Genomic DNA, 22339 nt, shown 5'->3' with positions numbered 1-22339 from the left:
ACAGCGCCACACCTGTCAGAGGCTGTGTGACAGTTCCTCAAAGCAGCGAGCACAAGTCAGAGTCTGCCCACGCAGTGCGTTTAGGACTGGGGTTAGGAGCCACACAGCACGGCTCCAGTCAGCACGTATGAGTTACTGCAGTGTCCGTCCGAAGCACACAGTCCACTTACCGTATGCGCTACGACACTTTGAAAATAAAATTTTTAAACGGCATGTTCACTACAGTAACTGATATGTACTATTCAGTTAGAACAGATGTGTTCAAAAGGAAATTAAACTCAACCGAAAAATAAACCAAGATACTAACTTAACTCACTAAACTGATAAATTTGAAAAATAAATGCATTTAAAAATAAGATTTAAAATAAGGAATGCTTTATTTTCACATAATTTCCTTTTTTAAGTCAGCAATGTTTACACTCTACTTAGCATCAAACATACCTTTCTCATTTTCCTCTTCCTCACCGTCCTGAAATTCAAAGAATAATCAAATGTAAAATAAATTCACGTAAAACTAAGCTTTACTAATACCATTAAACCAGCGAATTTAAACTCATGGATAAGTTAATAATATAATTAGGGCATAATTTCATTATGCCCTAATAATAATAAATATAGAATATTACAAAAATATTAATATAAAATAATAATATAAAAAATAGGACAGTCGAATAAATTACAGATACATTAGCACAAGGCTGGTAGAATACAATTTTAGAGAACAGGCAGGGTGTCCATGACCAGAGCAACAAAGTGGAACAGTTTCAATACTCAAAATTCATTCATATATTTAAATCTTGCTCATATCAAGAGCGGCCAATAAAAGGACTGACCTGGTTATTTTATGTCACTCAGTTCACAGGTGCCCTCAGCACATCTTAATCAGAAAAGGATCAGGAAAGTAATAACCTGCAGACACATACTTTCCAGGGTTTGAATGTACATAAATAAAACAGCAAAGCTGGGTTCAGTGGTGCAGGCCTATAATCTGGGCACTCAGGAGGCTGAGGCAGAAGGATTGCCTCAGAGACTTTAAGACCAGCCTGAACAACAGTGAGATCCTGCCTCAAAAAAATCAAAACAAAAAAAATCAAACCAAAACAACAAATCTCCCCTCTTAAGCATGTCAGAGAGAACAATCACTACTGCAACAGTCAGTTTCAAAATACAGAAATCTTTTTTAATTCTGAGGTAGCATCTCGCTGTATAGTTCTGGGCTGGTCTCAAACTCACTATTTAGCCAAGGCTGGGACTGAGGCGATCCTGCTACCTTAACCTGCCAGGTGCTGGGACTACAGGTGTGTTCCACTGTGCCAGGCTAAATTAGTCATTCCTTTTATCTGTTCAAAATGAATCCACAGTTATCACATATACACTGGTGGCCACCCAATTTATTTATTTATTTATTTTTTTGGTTTTTCTCCGGTACCAGGAACCGAACTCACGACCCTGCGCTTGCCAGGCAGGCGCTTTTGCCGCTGAGCTAAATCCCCAGCCCCCCACTCAATTTAAAAACAGTATTTGTACCACCTGTAAAATAAGAAACACAGTCATTTAAAAATGATCTGAATTTTAATGTATTTGTTATTTTCACAATACAACATGCTAGCTTGGAAATAGGAGTACCACAAAGGGGGAAAAAAAATTTCTGCATTACGAAAATGCTGCAAAAAAAATTACATAATCACACAACTGCTTTCAGACATGATGTTCCTAACCACCCAAATGACACCATAAAGAATAATAAAGTCATATGCACTATAATCTTTTCTTTTTTGGTACTGGGAATTGAACTGAGGGCCTTGCGCTTGCCAAGCAGGTGCTGTGTCACATGTACTACAATCTTAAAAATAAAAAAATTTACAGAATGTTTTAGTTTCTCTTTTTTGGCGGTACTGGGGATTGAATCAAGGGCCTTACACATGCTAAACAAGTACTCTGCCACTAAACTACATCCTCAGCTCTTTCACATTTAAAAAACTTTTTATTTTTTTTAAACCTATTTTTTGTAGTCCAGGCAGGTGTTAACCTCCACTAGGTTGCCCAGGCTGGCTTTAAACTCTTAGCAATTGTCTTGCCTCAGCCTCCAGAATGTTGGGATAGGTATGTGCCACCACACTGGCAGAGCATGTTTTACTTCTTAATTATAATTTTCAAATAGAACCTGAGCCAGGCACAGTGGCCCAGACCTGTAACCCCGGCACTCAGGAGTGCTGAAGCAGTGGGGGTTGCAAGCTTAAGGCCAGCCTGGGCTACATAAACAGACCTTGCCTCAAAAAACCAAAAATAAAAATAAAATGAAAAGGGAGCAGCAGCAGCTTCAGGTCAGGTAGCGTGAACCACTGCGTACAAAGCCACAGAGCAGTGCTCATCAGACCTGCTGGTGGGCCTGCTAGGGCTGAGCCTGCAGAGCACCAGGCAAAACGCGGCAGAGACGCCTCTCACAAGCTGCCAGGGCCTGCCAGCGCTGCCACCCCACAGGGCGCGGGCAGCTTCTTCCTCGAGGATCAGCACACTAGTGAGAGACAGCAAGAGGGTGAATGCCAGTGACACTGCAAAAGGCACTGCTATCTCCTAACACAGTACCAGAGTCCTGCAAAAACACAAATTCCTTAACGTGACAAGTATCTTACCAGGTGCCCCAATTCTCTAAGTGCAGTCCCATTTCCAGAAATCACTTAAAATGGTCTAACATGCAGGTGCCCACCCAGGAAGTACGCCACTGCTGCTGTACACACTGAAGGAACGTGAGGGAAACCGGCATGCAGCACCAGCCACGGCAGAGAAGGTGAGGCCGTCTCTAACCAGCGCACCATAACCAGTGGCAGAACAAATACCGCATCACGTAAGTGCACTGTATTGCACACTGGCAATTTTTTTTCTTGGTCTTTTTGAGACAGGGTTTCACTATGCAGTTCAGGGCAGCCTTGAACTCACTTTGTAGCCCAGGATGGTCTTGAACTTGCAGTAATCCTCCTGCCTCACCCTCCCAAGTGCTGGGATTACAGGTGCGCGCCACCACACACATCCTGGAATTTTTTTTTTAGTTTTTAAGTATTTATTTATTTGAATTTCTTAATAAACAGCAGTACTTGAAATTTTAATCACACTTCTAATTTGCCACATTTGGAAAAGAAACAACATTTTTATTTCTGCAGTGGCAGTCAGACAAGGGTGAGTTATACTTAAATTTTAGATACCTTTTTTTCTTTCAAACTCTTAGTTTACCATTTATCTTGAAAGGTTAAGTAAATGGGGACACTTATACTTACTTACAAGCAGAATTTTAGTTGTTTTTTTTTTTTGGTACCGGGAATCGAACTCATGACCTCAGGCTTGCTAGGCAAGCACTTAAGCCACTGAGCTATACCCCCAGGCCCTTACAAGCAGAATTTTAAATACAGTTTGACTTTCCCTTCATTTACTTGCGATTTTTTTTTTTTTTGGTACCAGGAATGGAACTCAGGACCTTGTCCTTGCCAGGCAGGCACTGTGCCACTGAGCTATATCCCTGGCTTACCTGTTATTCTGAGAGCACCCTACTTCAATATAGATTAGGGTCAAGAAAATAATATCCAAATGATCTGCTATTTATAAGAGTAAAACTTGGCTGGGCATGGTGGCACACACCTGTCATCCCAGCACTCAGGAGGCTGGGGCAGGCGGATCCCTGCAAGTTCAAAACCAGCCTGGGCTACAAAGTGAGCTCAAAGGCCAGCCTGAACTGCGTAGCATGACCCTGTCTCATAAAGATTTAAAAAAAAGAGTAAAACTTTTAGAAGAGTATGAAGTGGACCAGGCATGGTGGCGCACGCCTATAATCCCAGCACTGGGGAGGCTGAGGCAGGAAGATCCTTGTGAGTTTGAGGCCAGCCTGGGCTACAAAGTGAGCTCAAGGTCAGCCTGAACTGCATAGCAAGACTCTGTCTCAAAAAGACCAAAAAAAAAAAAAAAAAAAAAAAAAAAAAAAAAAAAGAGTATGAAGTAAAAAACAAAATTGTTTCTGTTGTACTTCATGCCAATTAAAAATGTTATTTCTAGTAGCTACAATATTAGGCATGGCTTGTCTATACTCAAGAATTTTTAGATATTTATGATAACTCAACATATCTTTGGAAGCTAAGGTTCTCCATACAGTGGTTACGCTGTCCTTATTACCTAGCCCTAAACACCCAGAGGAAAAGGCCTGAGCCCCAAAGAGATGAAACCCATTACCGTGGCAGCAAAAACGTGACAACAGCGGGTTTGCAGGGAAGATGAGTCACACCAGTGCACACTCACGTCACCGTGCTGCCTGCGCAGTGAGCACAGCACTGACGGTGAGCCGAGGCCCTGAACAAGCCTCAGATCCCTTGTAACAGGAAACAAGGCAAGGTCAGGGAAGACATCGGGACGGCCTTTTGCTTAAATAATACGTATGTACAGCTCCGCCATCTACTGAAAATAATTCAGTGCATAGATTCCTTTAAATTAGCAACTTTTGCTTTTACCTTGAAAAAACAGAACACTGCACACGTGAAAAGGTCTAGGCTCACGCTGCTCCTGTCTCCGTGGGATCTACAGCCTGCAGTCCAAGGCTCAACGACAACACAAAGCTCCTCTGTGCTTTCACGGAGCTGGGGCGGCAACGACTACTCAGAGTCCAGCCCAGCGCTCCACCTCCCACCTAAGCGCGTGTCCACCGCACGCTCACCCTACCGCCCTTCTCCACACTGAGCCTGTGACACAGAACATGCCGGGGTCAAGGAAACCTCCTTCCCCTTGTACAGACGCGGCGCTCAGGCTGACTGAATCGATCCCTAACATAACCACAAGCCAGTAACCGCCTTCTACCTGGCAACACGCAGAACACCGGGAGAAATACAAACTACGTGGCACACGGAAAGCGCTCAAGTACCCGAGAGACGAGTTCACCTCGTGAATGCAGCGCAAGGCACTGGTCCTCTGCAGGTCAGCCTCAGCACCGTGTGAGCGCAAGAGCCTCACAGAGCTCCTCGCTCGGGGGTCAGACTAGGGAGCAGCCGCCGCATCTCGAGCCCCAGGCCCTCATCCTGTCTCCACCTGAGAAGCAGCTTTACCTCAGGGCAGGGGTGGTGAACCTGTGACGTGGGTGCTACTAGTTTTTCTTTTAGGACAAAAGATGTTAATTAATGTCTGAGTTGTTTTTGCTAAACTAGTCAGTTTCCAGGTGCCTTTTGCTAAGTAAGTGGGTTGGGCTGCAGTTTGGTGCTGGTCTCTAAAGGTGAGCGGTCCCTCTGTGCGGTTTGCCATTACCTACACAAGCTTCACTGATAAAACAGATGAGGTGTGACGTAAAATGCACCAAGGGTTAAGAAGGCGGTGGGCAGGCCAAGTGCTGTGATCAGTAAGTACAGCATTCCACAGGACAGAGGCAGTCAGGAAAGCTTTCTGCAGGAGATACAAACCTGCTTTTCAAGATACACAGAGCTCAGCCGGGAGGGGTGGCGCACACCTGTGAGCCCAGGGAGAAGGCTGAGGCAGGAGGATCAAATGTGCAGTGCCAGCTGGGCTAGGTAGTGAGTTTAAGGCCAGCCTGAACTTCAGGTTAATGAGACATTAGGAACAAAGGTATAGAGAAAAAGAAATCCACATGACGTAATCACAGAAGTCTGAAGAGGTTTTTGAAAACCAAAGGAAATGTTTAAGAATTAAAGCACTAGCAAACAAAAACATTTTAGGGAAAAAAAGTTCATAAAATCAAGTAACTGGTATCTTTAAACTTGTAAAAAAAAATAAATAAATAAAAATTAAAAAATAAAAAATAAAAAGAGCACAAGTAACCACTAACTGCACATGTTCTATGTTCTAGGATCTGGCATTCCTCTGTATACCAGTCTAGCAAGGTATGACTTATAATTTTCATTTTATAGACATAGAAACTAAGAAAACCTGCCTGAAGTCACAATATCATAATTAAACTAATAGAACAGAATCTGAGTCAAGTTCTACCTAGTATAATACACTGCTCAGAGGTGAATGCCTGAAGAATAAATCATGACTTTTGAAGGTGGTGATTAATAAAGGGATGGCAGGAAACTGGGTGAAGGAAACTTAGGGGTATGATGTCACAAAATTTTGACTTTGGAATCAGGTAAATATTTTAAATATTTATAAAATTCGGATACAATTGCTAACACTTACTTTGAAATAATTATAAATTTACAAGTTCCAGATTATATATTTTTTGGTCTTTTTGTGACAGGGTCTCACTATGCAGTTCAGGTTGGCTTTGAGCTCACTCTGTAGCCCAGGCTGGCCTCGAACTAGTGCCTCAGCCTACCAGGAGTCCTGGTATTACAAGTGTGCGCCACCACGCCCAGCTGCAGGTCAAGTATTTTAAAGCAACGTTTAAGTCCTAAAAATAAATGAGCCAAAAAACCCTCAAAAATAAATGAGCAATGAGCCAGGCGTGGTGGCGCACGCCTGTAATCCCAGCACTCAGGAGGCTGAGGCAGGAGGATCCTTGCGAGTCCGAGACCACCCAGGTAACAAAGTGCGCTCAAGGCCAGCTTGAACTGCATAGCGAGATCCTGTCTCTAAAAGACAATCAATCAATCAATCAAAATGCGCAAATCAACCTAAATAATGGTGATACAACCAAACAGAGCAGAACTGGGCTGGGGATTTAGCTCAGCAGCACAAGTTCCTGCCTGGCAAGAACAAGGTCCTGAGTTTCATTCCCAGTACCAAAAAAAAAAAGTCCTAAATTATTTTCAGTAATCACACTGGCGAGTAGTGATATTATCACCCTGAGATTACTGCATATGAATGTATGTACTGTGAGATACAAGGAAATCATTAACTTGGAAGTATTCACATAACAAAAATTGATTTTTTTTCTTTTGAGACAGGGTCTCACTATGTAGCTCAGGGCAGCCTTGAACTCACTACGTAGCCCAGGTTGGCCTTGAACTTGCAACTGTCCTCCTGCCTCAGACTCTGTGGTATACCACCACACCTGGCTAAAAATTGATTTAATCTTAAAAGTAAGAGCAGGAGCTGGGGATTTAGCTCAGCAGCATAGCGCCTGCCTGGCAAGCGTGAGGTCATGAGTCCGATTCCAGGTACCAGAAAAAAAAACAAGTAAGAGCAAACAGAAACAAAGCAAAACTCCAACACATTCTCCTGCCATGTATGCTGAAAAGGCCCAGAAACAGGGAGCTCAGCAGCCATAACCACCACCACACACAGACTGCTGCGAAACACTGCTTATCACTAAAAGGAAGAAATGGCTACAGCAGGTTTGCAGCAGGAAAATGGAACAACTTTACATTCCAGAAGTCAAAGGAATCAACCAGACTACCTAAAAATCATACTGAAAGGAGTCAACACCCAACCTAAAGAGGCTGTCATTAGCTAAAGATGATTAAATGAACATGAAATATACATTCAATATATCCAATCCATGATTTCCAAGTGAAACTAGGAGAAAAAAAGAAAATTAAAAATTCAATGATTGCTGGCTGTGATAGCCCACACCTATAATCCCAGCACTTGGGAGGCTGGGGCAGGATCCTGGCAAGTTCAAGACCATCCTGGGATATAAAGTGAGTTCAAGGTCAGCCTAGAGTGCAAAATGTAGTCCTGTTTCAAAACAAAAACCACAAAAAAAAAAGGAAAGAAAAAAGAAAACCACCTCAGTGATCACTGTTGGAACTGCTAGTGAACCAACTCATGAAAATTTGGCATTAAAAAAAGATTCACACTTGTATTCATGTAGTCTCACTCTCCTTTGTGGTTTTTATTCTAAGACAAGAGTCTTACTATTTAGTCCAAGTTGGGCTCAAGCTCACAATCCTCCTGCCTCAGCTTCCCTAGAGCTGGGATTATAGGCCTGTGCCACTGTGCCTGGCTTGGGCTTTCTTTCATAATCTGTATTACTGGTAACCAAAGAGACGGAGTTTGTCTTGTAGAAACAGCCCAGCTAGTGGAGAAATGAACGATGGACTGGAGTGTCAGCACCCTCCCAGCACACTAGCGACTGAGCACAGCCAAATGGAAGCACCTCACAGTGCCCAGGAGAGGGCTGCGTGTGTGTAGTGCAGTGGGATGCAGTCCTTCCTGGGTCCGACAGCAAGCCTATGGGTCCTGCAGTAAACAGAGGAACATGCTGAAAGACACAACAAAACTGTGATCAGGGAAATGTGAACTCTGGAAATCACAGCGCAGTGGCAAACTACAGCAGATGCCCGCCTGCTCTTAGAAATGTTTCTACTGGGGCACAGTCATGTCTACTCACTTCCAGATCACCAAGGGGCGCTTTCACGCTCAATGGCAGAGCTGAGCAGTTATGACAAAGACCAGGTGACCCAGAAAGGCTGCAGCATTTACTACCTGGCCTTTTAGGGAAAACTCTGCCAAACCATATTCTATCAGATAAACCATCAACAGAAGAAGAACATAAAATAGAGAGGAAAACTTACAGGTTAAAAAGAGAGCTAGGCCGGGCGTGGTGGCGCACGCCTGTAATCCCAGCACTTGGGAGGCTGAGACAGGAGGATCACCGTGAGTTTGAAGCCAGTCTAGGCTATGTAGTGAGTTCAAGGCAGCCTGAATTACAGTGAGACCCTTTTTAAAATAAAAGCCCAAGCTGAGCGTGGTCATGCACCCTTGTAATCCCAGCACTTAGGAGGCTGAGGCAGGAGGATCGTTGTGAGTTTGAGGCCAGCCTGAACTGCAAAGCAAGACCCTGCCTCAAAAGCAACAACAACAATAATAATAAAATAAAAGCCCAGAAGTTGACTCAACATTTAAAAACTGTAAAAAAATAAAATAAATACCAAGCATGCACCTAATGATATTAACATTTGTATATTAGAATTGATAATGTAAAAATACTCAAGCTCTCTTTTAGAGATAATACTCTGCAATTGTGACAGGGAGGGAAACATGCCGACGTTGTTTCAAAATACGGCAGGAGGGAGTAACAGAATGGAGGAACAGAGGCCAAGACTGGCTTTACTGGCCTCGGCTGCACATCCCACACTGGCCCTCAGTGCACACAGGAGGCCGTTCAGAGAGCATACTCAGAAGCCTGAGACCAGGGCTGGGTGGCACAGGCCTATAATCACAGCACTGAGGACGCTCAGGCAAGAGGACTGCCACAAGTTCAAGGCCAGCCTCAACTACATAGGGAGACTGTCTCAAAAGACAGAACAGGGCCAGAGATATAGCTCAGTGGTACAAGTGCCTGCATGGCAAGCACAAGGTCCCGAGTTCGATTCCCAGTACTCAAAAAAAAAAAGTTGAGAAAAAGAACAAAACAAAAGAAGCGTAAGATCAATGGTTGAATCCAGATCATTTGTATTTCTACGACACATTTTATAGGAGGAAAAAGGTAATTCTATTTCAATTCTACATTTTATAGGAGGAAAAAGGTAATTCTACTTAAATTCTACATTTTATAGGAGGAAAAAGGTAATTCTACTTAAATTCTACTTAAAGGTATCTACTTAAAATACTTATTTTCATCATTTAAAATACAAGGACCCAGGCCAGGGATATAGCTCAGCGGCACAAGCGCCTACCTGGTAAGCGCAAGGTCCCAAGTTCGATTCCCGGTACCAAAAAAAAAATACAACACAAGGACCCTTGGGTAAGATGCTGTCACACAGCTCATGACCTTCACAGGAGTAGGAGTGGCCCTTAATGGGACTTAGAAAGGTCCTTGCCAAAAGGGTCTGAAGAACTCAAGTCTCCTTTTTTGCAAATGGGTAATTAAGAAAAGCACTCTCCCAATGTTAACTCTTCCTAACGACAACAAAAATCAGTGCACTCAGGGACAGCCCTGCAGACTTTCATAGTGCTGGTATTTCCTCCTGAACATCTGAAATGATCCGAACATTTCTTCCAGAAACGTTGCTTCTCCACTGCAAAGACCTGGAAGGCAAAAGCTCCTGGCACCTGTGGCTGACCAGCAAACAAGGCGGGAGCGCGTGAGAGCGTGAGTGAGGTGGGCAGTACGGAAACAGGCTTAGTCACTAGCTTCACGAAAACTAGTAAACGAGAGAACTTGTTTCAAAGTACAGCACTTTGAAGAGGGCACATGAACAAGGGAATCTTAACAGAAATAAGAAAACAACAAAAAACCGTTTTTTAAAATTGCAGATTTTGATGCTGGGCACGTGGCTCACACCTGTAATCCCAGCACTTGCTAGGCTGAAGCAGGAGGATTGCCGTAAGTGTGAGGCTAGCCTGCGGTACAAGCAAGACCCTGTCTCAACAATAAAAACCCCACAAATTTTGAGTTATAAATGTTTACAGCAAATGTAAGTCATGCTTAAAATATTCACTATGAATATCACATATACCAAATAAATTTTACCAGCCTCTAGTGTAGCCAATCATTCTTATTCTAAAACTCAGCCTAGTAATGTTAGAATTAATCATAGTTTAAATAAAGCTTTGGGCTGGGCGTGATGGCGCACACCTACAATCCCAGGACTCAGGAGACTGAGGCAGGAGGACCACCATGAGTTCAAGGCCAGCCTGAACCGTGTGTGACACCCTGTCCCCGGAAAAAAAAGAGAACCAAACCAAATAAAGCTGTGAAAACAGCTAAAAATTATATATATTATATAGTACCAAGATAGCAAGGTGATTATAACATCTTAAAAGACTGCTGGTTTATAGAAAGGACAGATGTTCAGTCTTGAAAAACGACAAGAACCTTGTAACTCCCAATTACCTTCCTGGCAAAAGAAATTTCAGCAGCCAACAGTTTAAATATTTGCATATACCACAAAAGTAACTCAGAATTGAACGTAACGCTGTTCTATGGAATCACAATCACGATTTCGAAACGAGATTCCTTTTCTCAGTGATCCCCCCCACCCACAACATCCAACTTGTAGGACTAAACGTCAACTTACTTGGGCTGTTAGAAAGGTATCATCTTCACCTTCTTGAGCTTCAATTTCCTAAGTGAAAGGGTATACAACAGCTTTGCTTTACAAAATGGCCGGGAAACATGAGAATGCTTTTACGCTTCTACCTGATTATCATTTGCCTTATATTTTGATTCTGTGGGTACTAAATTAATACTCAAGAATTCAGACTATATTTTTTAGGCCAATATAAAAATGCTACGGAATTAGAAAAGTCTCCAGCCTCTCAATCATTAGGCTAGGTAGAAGGAACGTGTTGTAAGCGTGAGTCCCAACACCACGGACTTCCCTAACCCTTTGGGCTTGTTAAGATGTGCTAACACACTGCAAAGCAGAACAAACAGTCTACTTCAAAGAGCAGACCTGACTAACTGCTTTGAAGTTCAACTTTCGTAAGTAATTTCCCACCCTTGATAATAAACTTATAAAGGCAGATTAAAGTGGCTTTTTATACTTCCTAAAATAATAAAAAGAAGGGGGTCAGCCACCAAATAATGCTGGCAAGAGCAGAGTAAAATTGGTACACTCGTTCATGGTACAGCAAAAAATCTAAATACTCAAAATTATAGCAATGGCTATTAGATACAGAGAAAGTAGTCTACTAAATTATGCTACACATAACATGTGGATCATGACATGTGAAAGCAGAATACAGAATAAACAGCAACTTATGGTATAAATATTATAAAAATGTATACGTATGTCAAATATGCAAAACTTTTAAAAGGTCACCTTAAGTGGTTCTGAGTAATTTATAAGCAACTTAAAAAATTTTTAAAAAAATTCTGAGATTTCCAAATTGAACTAGAAAAAATACTTTTTATAATTTAAAACAATTTATCTGGTTCATGTTTTAACAAAACTGGCTAAAGACCTGACTTTCGATGTCCTCTTTTTCTATATCTTCTATTGCTTCTGCCTCTATTAATTCATGAGCTCTCTTGTTCTCTTCAGCAGAAAGTAAGTCCTTGGAATGCACACTTTCTTCTTCATTTTCACCAAACTCTTCAGAATCCTTTATTTCGTCACTTTCATCTTGCTCATGTGCCTCTTGATTCTCCAATTCACAGTCCTTTTAATGGTAAGAAAATTTGGTACAACTAGAGGCAAGATAGGGTAGGCTATCCACCAAATGTTTTTGGTAATTTACATCTCTAAATGTATCAAATTTGATCATATCTTGATATACCCAAGTTAAACTGTTTTACCTTGTATATTACCTGTGCCTTTAAGAACAGAAAGAGTCTAACACTAGTATCATGAAAGTATGAGTCTGAACTCTCCAATCTCTCCTACTGAAATGCAAGCTGAGCTGCTGTTAGAGACACTCTTAAGTTCCAGTTATTTAATATTTATGAAGCCAACATTTACCGGTACTTATCTTAGGAGCTCTCCATAATATATGATCACCATATTATGCACCATAGTGGTTTTTCTTTTTTTTTTTTTTGGTCTTTTTGAGACAGGGTTTACTATGCAGTTCAGGCTGGCCTCGAACTCCGCAGCAATCCTCCTGCCTCTGCCTCCCAAGTGCTGGGATTACAGGCATCATAGTTTTACTTAACTTTAAAGTTCCTAAAAGTCTTCTGTTAAAACATGAAATTTACTTCTCATTAGTAAGGAATTCTTAACAGCTTCATCAATGTTCTTGACAAAAATACACAAATACTAATTGGAATGTACTTGGAAATTTGTCACTGGGCCACTATGCAAAAGAGGCAGGAAAACACAGCTTGGGATTAGCTCTGTGCAGGCAGGTCTGTGCCCTTCCATGTTTGTGAATATATGATATTCAGTGCAAACATACGCAGCAGTCTGCTTAGTTTCTTCTTTCCCTGACTGCAGAGAGAACTGAAAACAGTGAACATTCCTTCAGCATTCTCACAAAAAATCCAGGTCCTAGCAGTTTTAAGAAAAGGTTTCTGGACTGGAAAGGGCAAAGCACAGCGGCAGCACTGCAGAGGGACGGGGCCTCTCCCAAGGGCGCCAGGGAGGGGAGAAGGTCCGAGCTGCTTGGGCGTGGCGCCAGGGCACTGTGTCTGGCCACCCCCAGGCGCGGACAGGCCAGAGGCTGGGAGTGAAGAGCGACAGGACTACAGAACAGCGGCAGAGAGACTGAGGGACAGCAGCACGGAGGGAGCCCCTGCTCTCAGCTGCCAACTGTGGCAGGACGCCACACCTTCACCTGCAGAACAAATTCTATGCTACTCACATACTCAGGCAGTAGGTGGTGATGCACACCCACCACCGCTGCATAAATTCCAAAATGCAACAAGAAAAATAAATCCGCCTAATTTTTATCAAATACATATGCTGACACTTCGACAGTTAAAACACATACACTGAAAATGTATTCAAAGAACATCTTTCAGAAAGTTCTTTTGCTCTGTTTTCCCAGGCACCCTGAGCAGACTTACTAGTAACACACAAGCACCCCGGGTTGCCCAGACGAGGGACAGCAGTAGTATCGTTCTCCGGATAGACGAAGTCTCCTTGGGACATTCAAAATGACTAACATTCTTATGAAGGGAAAAACGCAAAGACATTTGAAAATTGTAGGATTTTTTACGAAGTCACAATGTTTTTCCAACTTATGGGCAACTTCACTTACTAGAGAAGACCACTGTACAAGGTAAGAATGGAGGAGCAGACCTAATGCAAGACACACCACGGGGTAACCAGAACACCAAACTAGAGGTGCTCAAAAAGCAGACCCAAAGCCCAGCACAGGCATTAATTTTACTGGGTCCCTGAGCAAAAACTTCCTAAAGTTATCTACTTTCAAGGGGAGCTCAACTAAATGCTCCCTTCTCGCCAGGCCTGGCCCGAGTGAACGGTGCACATGCAGGCTCTGTGGTGTGACGAGGGGGCGGTTCAGAGCGAGGAAGGAGCACAGTGGTGGGTGGAGGGACACTCGCTGACTTCCCGGTGAGCACACAAGCACCCAGTCACTGCGACATGCACAGCAAGGGTGCAAAGGACAACAGATGGGGTGGGACACACACAGCGTGTGAGGGGCAGCACTCCGTGAGCAACACCTCCAACCACCACAGCACCTTCCACAGGACAGAGAACATCCATGAAAATAAACGCCAGCTACAGCGAACATGGACCTGCTGACACCTGCAGCACACGAGACTGCCGCAGGCCCAGTCAGCATCACGTTCGCTTTCTGGCTGGTCATTTGTGATGTACTTCCTTCTCAGCCAAAAAACCTCCTGGCATAGCTATCATTTTTGATTTGATGAAACAAGGTCTCCCTATGCAGTTCAGGCTGGCCTTGAACTCACTATGTAATCCAGGCTGGCCTTAAACTCGCAGCAATCCTCCTGCCTCAGCCTCCCAAGGGCTAGGATTACCAGTATGAGCCACCACGCTTGGAGGGTTTAGTTATCTTTAAAAGGCAGAACAAGTTTATCACTTTGATCGTTAAACAGTAATTTTCTTTTTCCATTTTAAGGTCTTACATTAATCTGAGTTCTGTATATTATGTACAAAAGTTAAATGGAATGGGCAGATTAAAAAACTACCAATATTCTGCGTGATGGCACCCTGTCCAGTAACGACTACACCAACTGTCTGTAGCTGTTCCCCAACCTTTGTCTCAGATTTTAAAGGCCTGGACAGACTATTTGTAGCTTTACGTCCCATCCAACTGCAGCAGTCGTTTATCGTACTTCTCGGTGGTGGAAGTTAATGAAGCTGGCCGTATGCTCTAAGTCCTAGCACTTAACCACATATTTCAATGTACTGAAGTTAAATTCAAGGACTCAGGAGGTCAAAGCAGTGGGCCTCGGCACCTTAACCTGAGTAACGACACTTTACCTTGACGGAAGCATCGTCCTCCACAGAAGCATCTCCACTCAACTCCTCTGCTTCCGGTTTTCTACCTGCGGAAGAAGGAGAACGGGCTAACGACAGTATTGGGTACTTTCAGAGCACAAGCACTCCACGTTTACTCGCCACACCACCTCCGCATCGTCTACAGGGCTACGCCAGCTGCTCGTACGCCGCCGGCCACGGCCACAGGCACAGACAACGCCTTCTAGCCTCGCGGCGCCAACGAGCCCGCCAGCCCACCACCACACCGCGTCGGGTGTGCTGTGCTTCTCCCCACAGTGCCCCCGCTGTCTGCAGCTCTCCCACAAACAGCAACACCCTTCGAGCCCCCACCCGCCCAGGAGCTCAGGGCGCGGCCCCAGGGCCTCCCCAGGCTCCCAGCAAGCTTCCTCACTCTGCCCCGCTGCTCACACACTCGTGGCCCCGTGCTGCTTCCCGGCCTCCTCAGCACCCAGGGTGGAGAAGTTCTCAAGTACGACGACTGCTGTTTGTTTTCCCCTGCATTTCCGGGAATGGAACCCAGGACCTTCACACTGAGCTACATCCCTACATTTTCTTCCTTTAAAATTTTTTGTTTTGAGACAGGCTCTCACTAACTCACTGAACTGCCCCGGTTGAGTGCACGCAAGCTTGCAGTCCTCTCCTCAGCGTCCCTGCCAGCTGGGGTTACAGGTGTGCCCCCGCCCCCACTTCCCAGCTCAGGGATGCTTTTATGCTGATCTTCTCCCCCCAGGGTCTGGATAAACAGCACTGCTCATTTAACATAATGACAGATTAACTGATTCCAGAAAGTTGAAATTATTTTAGAATTAAAACTGCCTCTCTGGAGGGCTCACACTTTCTCTGAGTGCGTATTTTAATTCTACTTTCTATGCCCCTAAGAAAAAGGAATAGAAGAAAACTGTTAACATCTTCCAGACGGACTTGACCTTCATCTTCAAAGCTTTGCAAATTGGTGTACACTTAAAAATGCTATTCACAGCCAGGGGCCAGGGAAATAGCTCAGCGGCACAAGCACCTGCCTGGCAAGTGCAAGGTCCTGAGATTGATTGCTGGTACCAAAAAAAAAAAAAAAAAGAGGACTATTCACAGCCAAGAGTGGCAGCACACACCTATAATCCCAGCACTCAGGAGGCTGAGGCAGGAGGATGTCTGAGCTCAGCAGGCTGGGGTGGAGGCCAGCTTGGGCTACAAAGTAACTTCAAGGTCAGCTTGAACTACACAGTGAGACCTTGTCTCACCAAAAGAAAGCTATTCACATTTTAAAGGTTTCTCCACAGCCAATGCTAAAAAGCTTACATCTTCAACCTAGCCTTCCAAAGCCTACTGAAGAATCTGTAACATGGCGTGGGGATGTTTGTGTAATGTGGCTCAGTGAAGTTTGCCTAGCATGCACGAGGACAGGGGTTTCAATCCCAGCACTGCAAAAACAAAAGCCCCTGTAAATGTACCAAAATGCTGTAAAAAGCACAGCTACTGGAAAGCTATTTAAAAACCTTTTTAAAGGACTTTTTTTTTTTCTTTTGAAATATGAATTAGTGTTCTTTCCTGAGACCAACTAATGAACTGACAGTTTCTACCCAGGCCGGATCTTCAGTGGCTCCTAGGGCAGAGGATTTAGCCGCTGGGGTAAAAGTTCAAGAACGAAGTGAAGAGATCCTCTCCTCCTCCTCGCCCTCCCTAGGCTCCTCACAGACCTCTCACCTACTCCCAGTGCACAGCCACAGAATGGAAACAGGACGCCAGGCACCAGCGCTCCGGCCTGAAACACCTGAAACTCGAGACCTGGACAGCCTCCCGCTCACTCCAGGAGCACCCAGAGCCACGAGAGATGAGCGTGGAGCTTCGGGCGGCATGAACTCCCCACTGAGAAGGTTGGTGTTTACGTTTTAGGGAAAATAGAAATTTTAGTGTACGATGCCCTAATTTTACAATTACTGTCATTCTCTTATCACCAAGTTCAATCTGTAGGTAAGAATTTTGCACAGCAAAAGTCTGTGATTATCTGTCCCAAAGTCTAAGCCAGGAAACTACTGTAAGGGCAGAAAGAAAGAGTGGAAGGGTGGGAGGAAAGGAACAGCTGGACAGATGTCCCTTCCTGAGGAAGTGTACTGAGGAAGAAGCACTCATTACATTCTTTTATCGCATTACAGAGAAACATTCAACATTTCTAAAACCTTAAAGATGCTACCTTCTGGAAGATACACGGTATTAAACAGAAATCTTGAGCCCTTCTGTCAACTGGATAACCTACAGAGGAGAGCTCTGGGGAGAACGCCCTTAGATCATTCGCAAATGCTGAAGTCACTATTTATAATTAAGAACTGCTTTATAACTTGCAAAACACTTATTTTTCTTTAAAGACACAACTGATTTTATCAACCTGTGGTACACAGGGCAGATCATCACAATTTTACAGAAGAGAAAGTAAGTCTAGAGGTTAAAGAGTGGGCCCCAAGCTAGCAAACCCCATGGCAAGAACTGGGGCGGGGTAAGAACTGTGTAAGAACGGGCTAAGAACGGGGTAGGAACTGTGGCAGGCAAGTGCTCCTGACCCACTGGGGTCGCCGGAAGTAGAGAGCCTCTGCAGCTGACTTTGTTGGGGGGGGTCAGTGCGTCCCAGCTCACACGTGCTACCTCCAAAGCTTCAGCTCAGATGCAAACGCACTGAAACTGCAGGGGAACTCGTGTGTATATAAAAAACATTGTGTTTATGCAGGAAATTTTATACTGTACGAAGACAATATTCTGTGAAATAGACACGAAGTGTGTTCACAACTGCATGACCTATCTAAATGAGATGTATCTAATATAAATGAATCTATTGGCCTCCCTTACACTGTATCCTCCCGTATGGCTTTACCTAATTTCCACAGCATTTCCTACCCCCTCATTAGAAAAATGCAATTTGAGAACTAAAGTACTATAAAATATTGATGGTACATTACAAAAGAAAAACCCCTGAAAACTAAAACTTCTTAATTCCACTAACAAATTCACCCCACTACATCTTTTTTTATTTTTTATTTTTGATACTGGGAATGGACTCAGGACCTCGCCCTTGCCAGGCAGGTGCTGTGCCACTGAGCTACATCCCCGTCCCTTTCCACTACATCTTATGACCTACTTAAAAGACATTATTCCTGTAAGGAGTGGTTAACTGAAGCAACGCAGAGACACTATCTTTAAGATGACCGCCCTCACTAATGGCAAACTGCACACATGCGTAGTGTGTGAATTCCCCTCACATTGCTATACTTAATGGAGAAACAAATTACACCTCAGCAACAAAAATTACCATTGGTCACTACCCCTGCTTAAGTGACTTCCAGGGCCCGGCACTAGGAACACTTTACACACGTTAATGTACTTATTCTAGCCTCATAACTACTCTGAAACAACTATCCTCATTTCACGAAAGAGAAAACAGAGTCTAAAAAGTTTATCAAGATCACAAATCTAGTAAATTTAAACCTATGCCTGTTTCCACCCCTGGAAAACAGGAGCTCAATGAATCAGTTGCTTACATATTATCCCTTCTGCTGTAAATAAGAGGTTCCATGCCACACCTACAAAATTGTTTTGGTTTTGTGAGACAGGGTCTCACTATGTAGTTCAGGCTGGCCTTGAACTCACTGTATAGCCCAGGCTGGCCTCCAACTTGTGGCAATCCTCCTGCCTCAGCCTCCTCCTTGCAAGTATTATATAGGCTTGAGCCACCATGCCCAGCTCCACATCTACAAAATTTTAAAGCCATGGGATTCCAAAGAGACTCAGGAACCTGCCTCAAGACAAACAGGCAACAAGAGGCAGAGAAAGGAAAGGCTGAAAGGTATAACTTTGCTGTTCTGCACTGTTTCCAAAGGTCCTGTAACATAAAAGCACCATTCAATGTTATCAGCTTATCAACTTAAAACCCATGGAGATAAGATTTTCAAACACTACAGTTTTGAAACTGGATTAATAACCTGACAGGTACACAATATTTAAGAAAACTCAAATTAGGTCAGACATGGTGGCACACATGCACACCTATAGCCTCAGCTACGTGGGAGATTGAGGCAGGAGAGTCACATTACAGGCTAGACTGGGCAACTTAATTAAGACTCTGTTTCAAAACCAAAAAGGGCTGGGGATGTAGCTCAGTGGCAGAGTGTCCTAGGTTGGCCTGCCAGAACTGAAAAAATAACAATAAACAAAGAAGCCAGGTGTGGTGCTACATGCCTGTGCTGGCAGCACTTGGGAGGCTGAGGTGAGTTCCAAGGTCAGCCTAAGCCATGTAGTAAGTTCAAGGTCAATGTGAACTACATAGTGAGACCTTGTTTCAAAAAACAAACAAGAGGGTTTCCAGGGAGGGTAGGTGGATGGGAAAAGACTCAAGTTATATCATGTACAGGTACAAATTCTCTATGAAAAATATGATCATCATTCATCTAAAATGTACCAATAAAATCTTATTTTAAAAAAGCTAGGCTGGGGACATGCTCAGCGGCACAGCGCCTGCCTGGCAAACATAAGGTCCTGAGTTCAAGTCTCAGTACCCCCAGAAAAGTAGTACCTGCCTGGAAAAAAATAAAGCTGTAGCCGTATTTGATTAGGGACCATTAAAAAGAAAGAAAGGAAAAGGGGCAGGATGGGGAGAGAGAAAGGAAAGAAAGAAAGAAAGAAAGAAAAAGAAAGAGAAAGAAAGAGAACCACCAACCAATCCTATAATTTTACCCTTTCTTCAATTCTTATTTTTTTTTTTTTGTCTTTTTGAGACAGGGTCTCGCTATGCAGTTCACGATGCCCTTGAGGTCACCTTTTTTTTTTGGTTTTTTTTTTCCCCCCGATACCGGGAATTGAACTCACAACCTCACTCTTGCCAGGCAGGCACTGTGCCACTGAGCTAAATCCCCAGCCAAGCTCACTTTGTTGCCCAGGCCGGCCTCAAACTCCCACCGATCCTCCTGCCGCTGCCTCCAGAGTGCTGGGATTACAAGTGTGCACCACCACGCCCGGCTTCAACTGTCTTCTAATGTAGGACTTTAAGCTTGTTTTACACAACTGAATTAATGTTTTTCTTTTTTGTACCAGGAACTGCACTCAGTACCTTGTGCTTGCCAGACAGGTGCTATGCCACTGAGCTATATCCCTGGCCCCTACACAACTGAATTAGAAGTCGTATTTTTCTTCCTTTGTGAAAAGGTATTATCCCTCCCAAAAAATGTATATTATATTTAAACACTAAAAACTCTCACATGCATCACCCAGAACCCAGAACACTATACAACCAGTAGATATTTAAGCATTACACTTGTTCTGCATATTCCTGACTGATAATGGAATCAACCCTATCAGTTCCAAGATCTAGACTTCTATCAGGACATGATAAGAGGTGATACCAGCCAGGCGTGGTGGGGCACGCCTGTAATCCCAGCACTTGGGAGGCTGAGACAGAAGGACTGCCATGAGTTTCAGGCCTGCTTGGGCTACACAGTGAGTTTAAGGTCAGTCTAAACTACACAAGGGCTGGGGATATAGCTCAGTGGAAAAGCACCTGCCTTGCTAGCGCAAGGTCCTGAGTTCAATTCCTGGTACCAGAAAAAAAAACTACACAGACCTGCCTGTAATCAAAGCACTTGGGAGGCTGAAGCAGGATCTTGGAGTTCAAGGCCAGTCTAGGCTACAAACTGAGCTCAAGGTCAGCCTGAACTGCACAGCGAGACTCTGTATCAAAAAGACAACAAAAAAAACCTACACAGACCGTCTCAAAAACGAAAAATGTTCTAGCTATCAAACTGACTTCGTGTACAAGTCCATCCTGTCAGCAGGAACACAGATGCCTAATTTTCATGAGGCCACAACTCCATCTACAGCTCCTGACTTCTGTGCTGTCACAAGTGGGTGATAACAGAAAAACTAAACTCTCCCTAATTTCCAGCAACAACACTACCTTTGGCTTGTTTTTGTGTGGTTAGTAACCATTTATCTCTCAGCTTAAATCTGTGCTTCAAGGTCCTGTGGCAAATTAAAGAGAGGTTTCACCTCTTTTGTCCTTCAGAGCAGGCGGAATGTGCCACAGAAGGGACCTGGCCCAAGGGAAGGCAGCAGGAGCAGATGTGGAAGTAACTGGAAACTTGATGCAGGGCAAACCCGCACGTCAATGCTCTGAGAAACAAAACCATGCAATAAACTAGGCAGTGAACATATTTTAAGTAAAAGAGAAAGGAAAGCGAAGCTAACCTAACCCATCGTATCTTAAACTACTGCCGTGGCTATTTTGAAATTACATAAAGTTCACTAAAAACACTCTCTGCCCAGTTGTAGGAACTATAGTAAGATGGCACAGCATGTACCACAGCGGGTAGTGCAAGGAGCACCTCCTCCCCTATGTGAATAAACTGAAACAGGGCCCTAAATGACTCTTCTTCTGGTACCAGGAGTCAAGCTCAGGACATCATGCTTGCCAGGCAGGTGCTGTGCTGCCGAGCCACTGCGCTATGTCCCTGCCAGGACCACAAGTTCTCAGTGAGACTCCTGGGACCCAGATGTCTCACAATTTAGAATTTTCAGATTTTAGAAGACTAAGACAGTATATATACCATTTACTAAGTTAAATCTCCCGGGGGCTTCCAGAACAGTACTACATAACCAATCACAGAAATCGAGACTATGAGCAGACTCAATTTTGCCAACAACGTTTTTCTTTTTTTGGAGACAGGGTCTTGCTGTGCAGTTCAGCATGGCCTTGAACTCACAACTATCCTCCTGCCTCAGTCTCCTGAGCGCTGGGATTACAGGCATGTGCCACCACGCCAGGCTTTGGCAACACATTTAAGAAAAATCTGCCATCCTAGCACTCGGGAGGCTGAGGCAGGAGGATCGTTCAAAGTTCGAGACCAGGCTGTGCTACACAGTGAGCTGAAGGCCAGCCTGAACTGCACAGCAAAACCCTGTCTCAAAAAAAGAAAAAAAGAAAAAACTTTGTTCTGTTCTGAGAATTTCTGTATTTCAAAATCATGAATAAAAGTTTTGCATCATAAATTGGATTTCCCCTACAAGGCAAAATGATCCTTTCAAGTTCAGAAACACCTGTAAAAAACAAAAGCTTCTAGAAAAACATTAAAAAGCTACTTATTAAGATGATTTAAGGCCAGGAGATAGCTCAATGGAACAAGTGCCTGCCTGGCAAGCACAAGATCCTGAGTTCGATTCCTGGTACAAAAAAAAAAAAAAAAGAAAATTTATAAAATAATTTTGCCAAAGTACTAACTGGCCAAAAACCTTCACCCCTTAAACATTCATAGATGCTACCATGAGATATTTAGGAAAAAAGCTTAGTAATAAAATTTCTACTGGAAAAAGGGCCTAGTCAGAGGATAAGCCAAAATGAACAACATGCATGTTTCCCCAAACCAAGCAGCACCCTAAAATAACTGAACAGCACACTTTATGTTCACATACGTTTTAGCTTCTCCCAAACTAGTAGTTTACTTAAATATAGCCGTCACCCAATAGATGTTTCATTTACTTATTTTTAAATCCATGGACTTCAGGGGAAAAGAAGGGACAAAAATAGAATGTAAAGTATAAGTCATATTTATTGTGAT

The 22339-nt window shown here is 43.6% G+C and overlaps 1 protein-coding gene and 1 long non-coding RNA gene across 3 annotated transcripts in view; one reads left to right on the top strand and one right to left on the bottom strand.

The window, feature by feature from the left end:
- The window catches only part of Sltm (SAFB-like, transcription modulator), a gene marked incomplete at its 5' end in the record, with an annotated part of 56652 nt that overhangs the window by 27285 nt on the left and 7028 nt on the right, over positions 1-22339 (bottom strand). The window contains 4 exon segments of the mRNA XM_013518874.1: positions 442-469; positions 10893-10940; positions 11782-11979; positions 14733-14797. Coding sequence (XP_013374328.1) covers positions 442-469; positions 10893-10940; positions 11782-11979; positions 14733-14797 — 339 coding nt within the window.
- LOC106149586 lies at positions 3969-14724 on the top strand. Of its 2 annotated transcripts, XR_001235860.1 has the most exons (4): positions 3969-4950; positions 5831-5864; positions 9875-9973; positions 13306-14724. It is a non-coding gene; the product is annotated as an uncharacterized LOC106149586 (long non-coding RNA). The 2 variants fall into 2 exon arrangements; XR_001235859.1 differs by having other exon boundaries at positions 3969-5864.

Source organism: Chinchilla lanigera, unplaced genomic scaffold (assembly GCF_000276665.1).
Source record: "Chinchilla lanigera isolate Chin_1 unplaced genomic scaffold, ChiLan1.0 scaffold00049, whole genome shotgun sequence".
Classification (NCBI taxonomy): Eukaryota; Metazoa; Chordata; class Mammalia; order Rodentia; family Chinchillidae; genus Chinchilla; species Chinchilla lanigera.
Note: the sequence above shows the minus strand (reverse complement) of the source record. Positions and strands in the feature narration are given on the sequence as shown.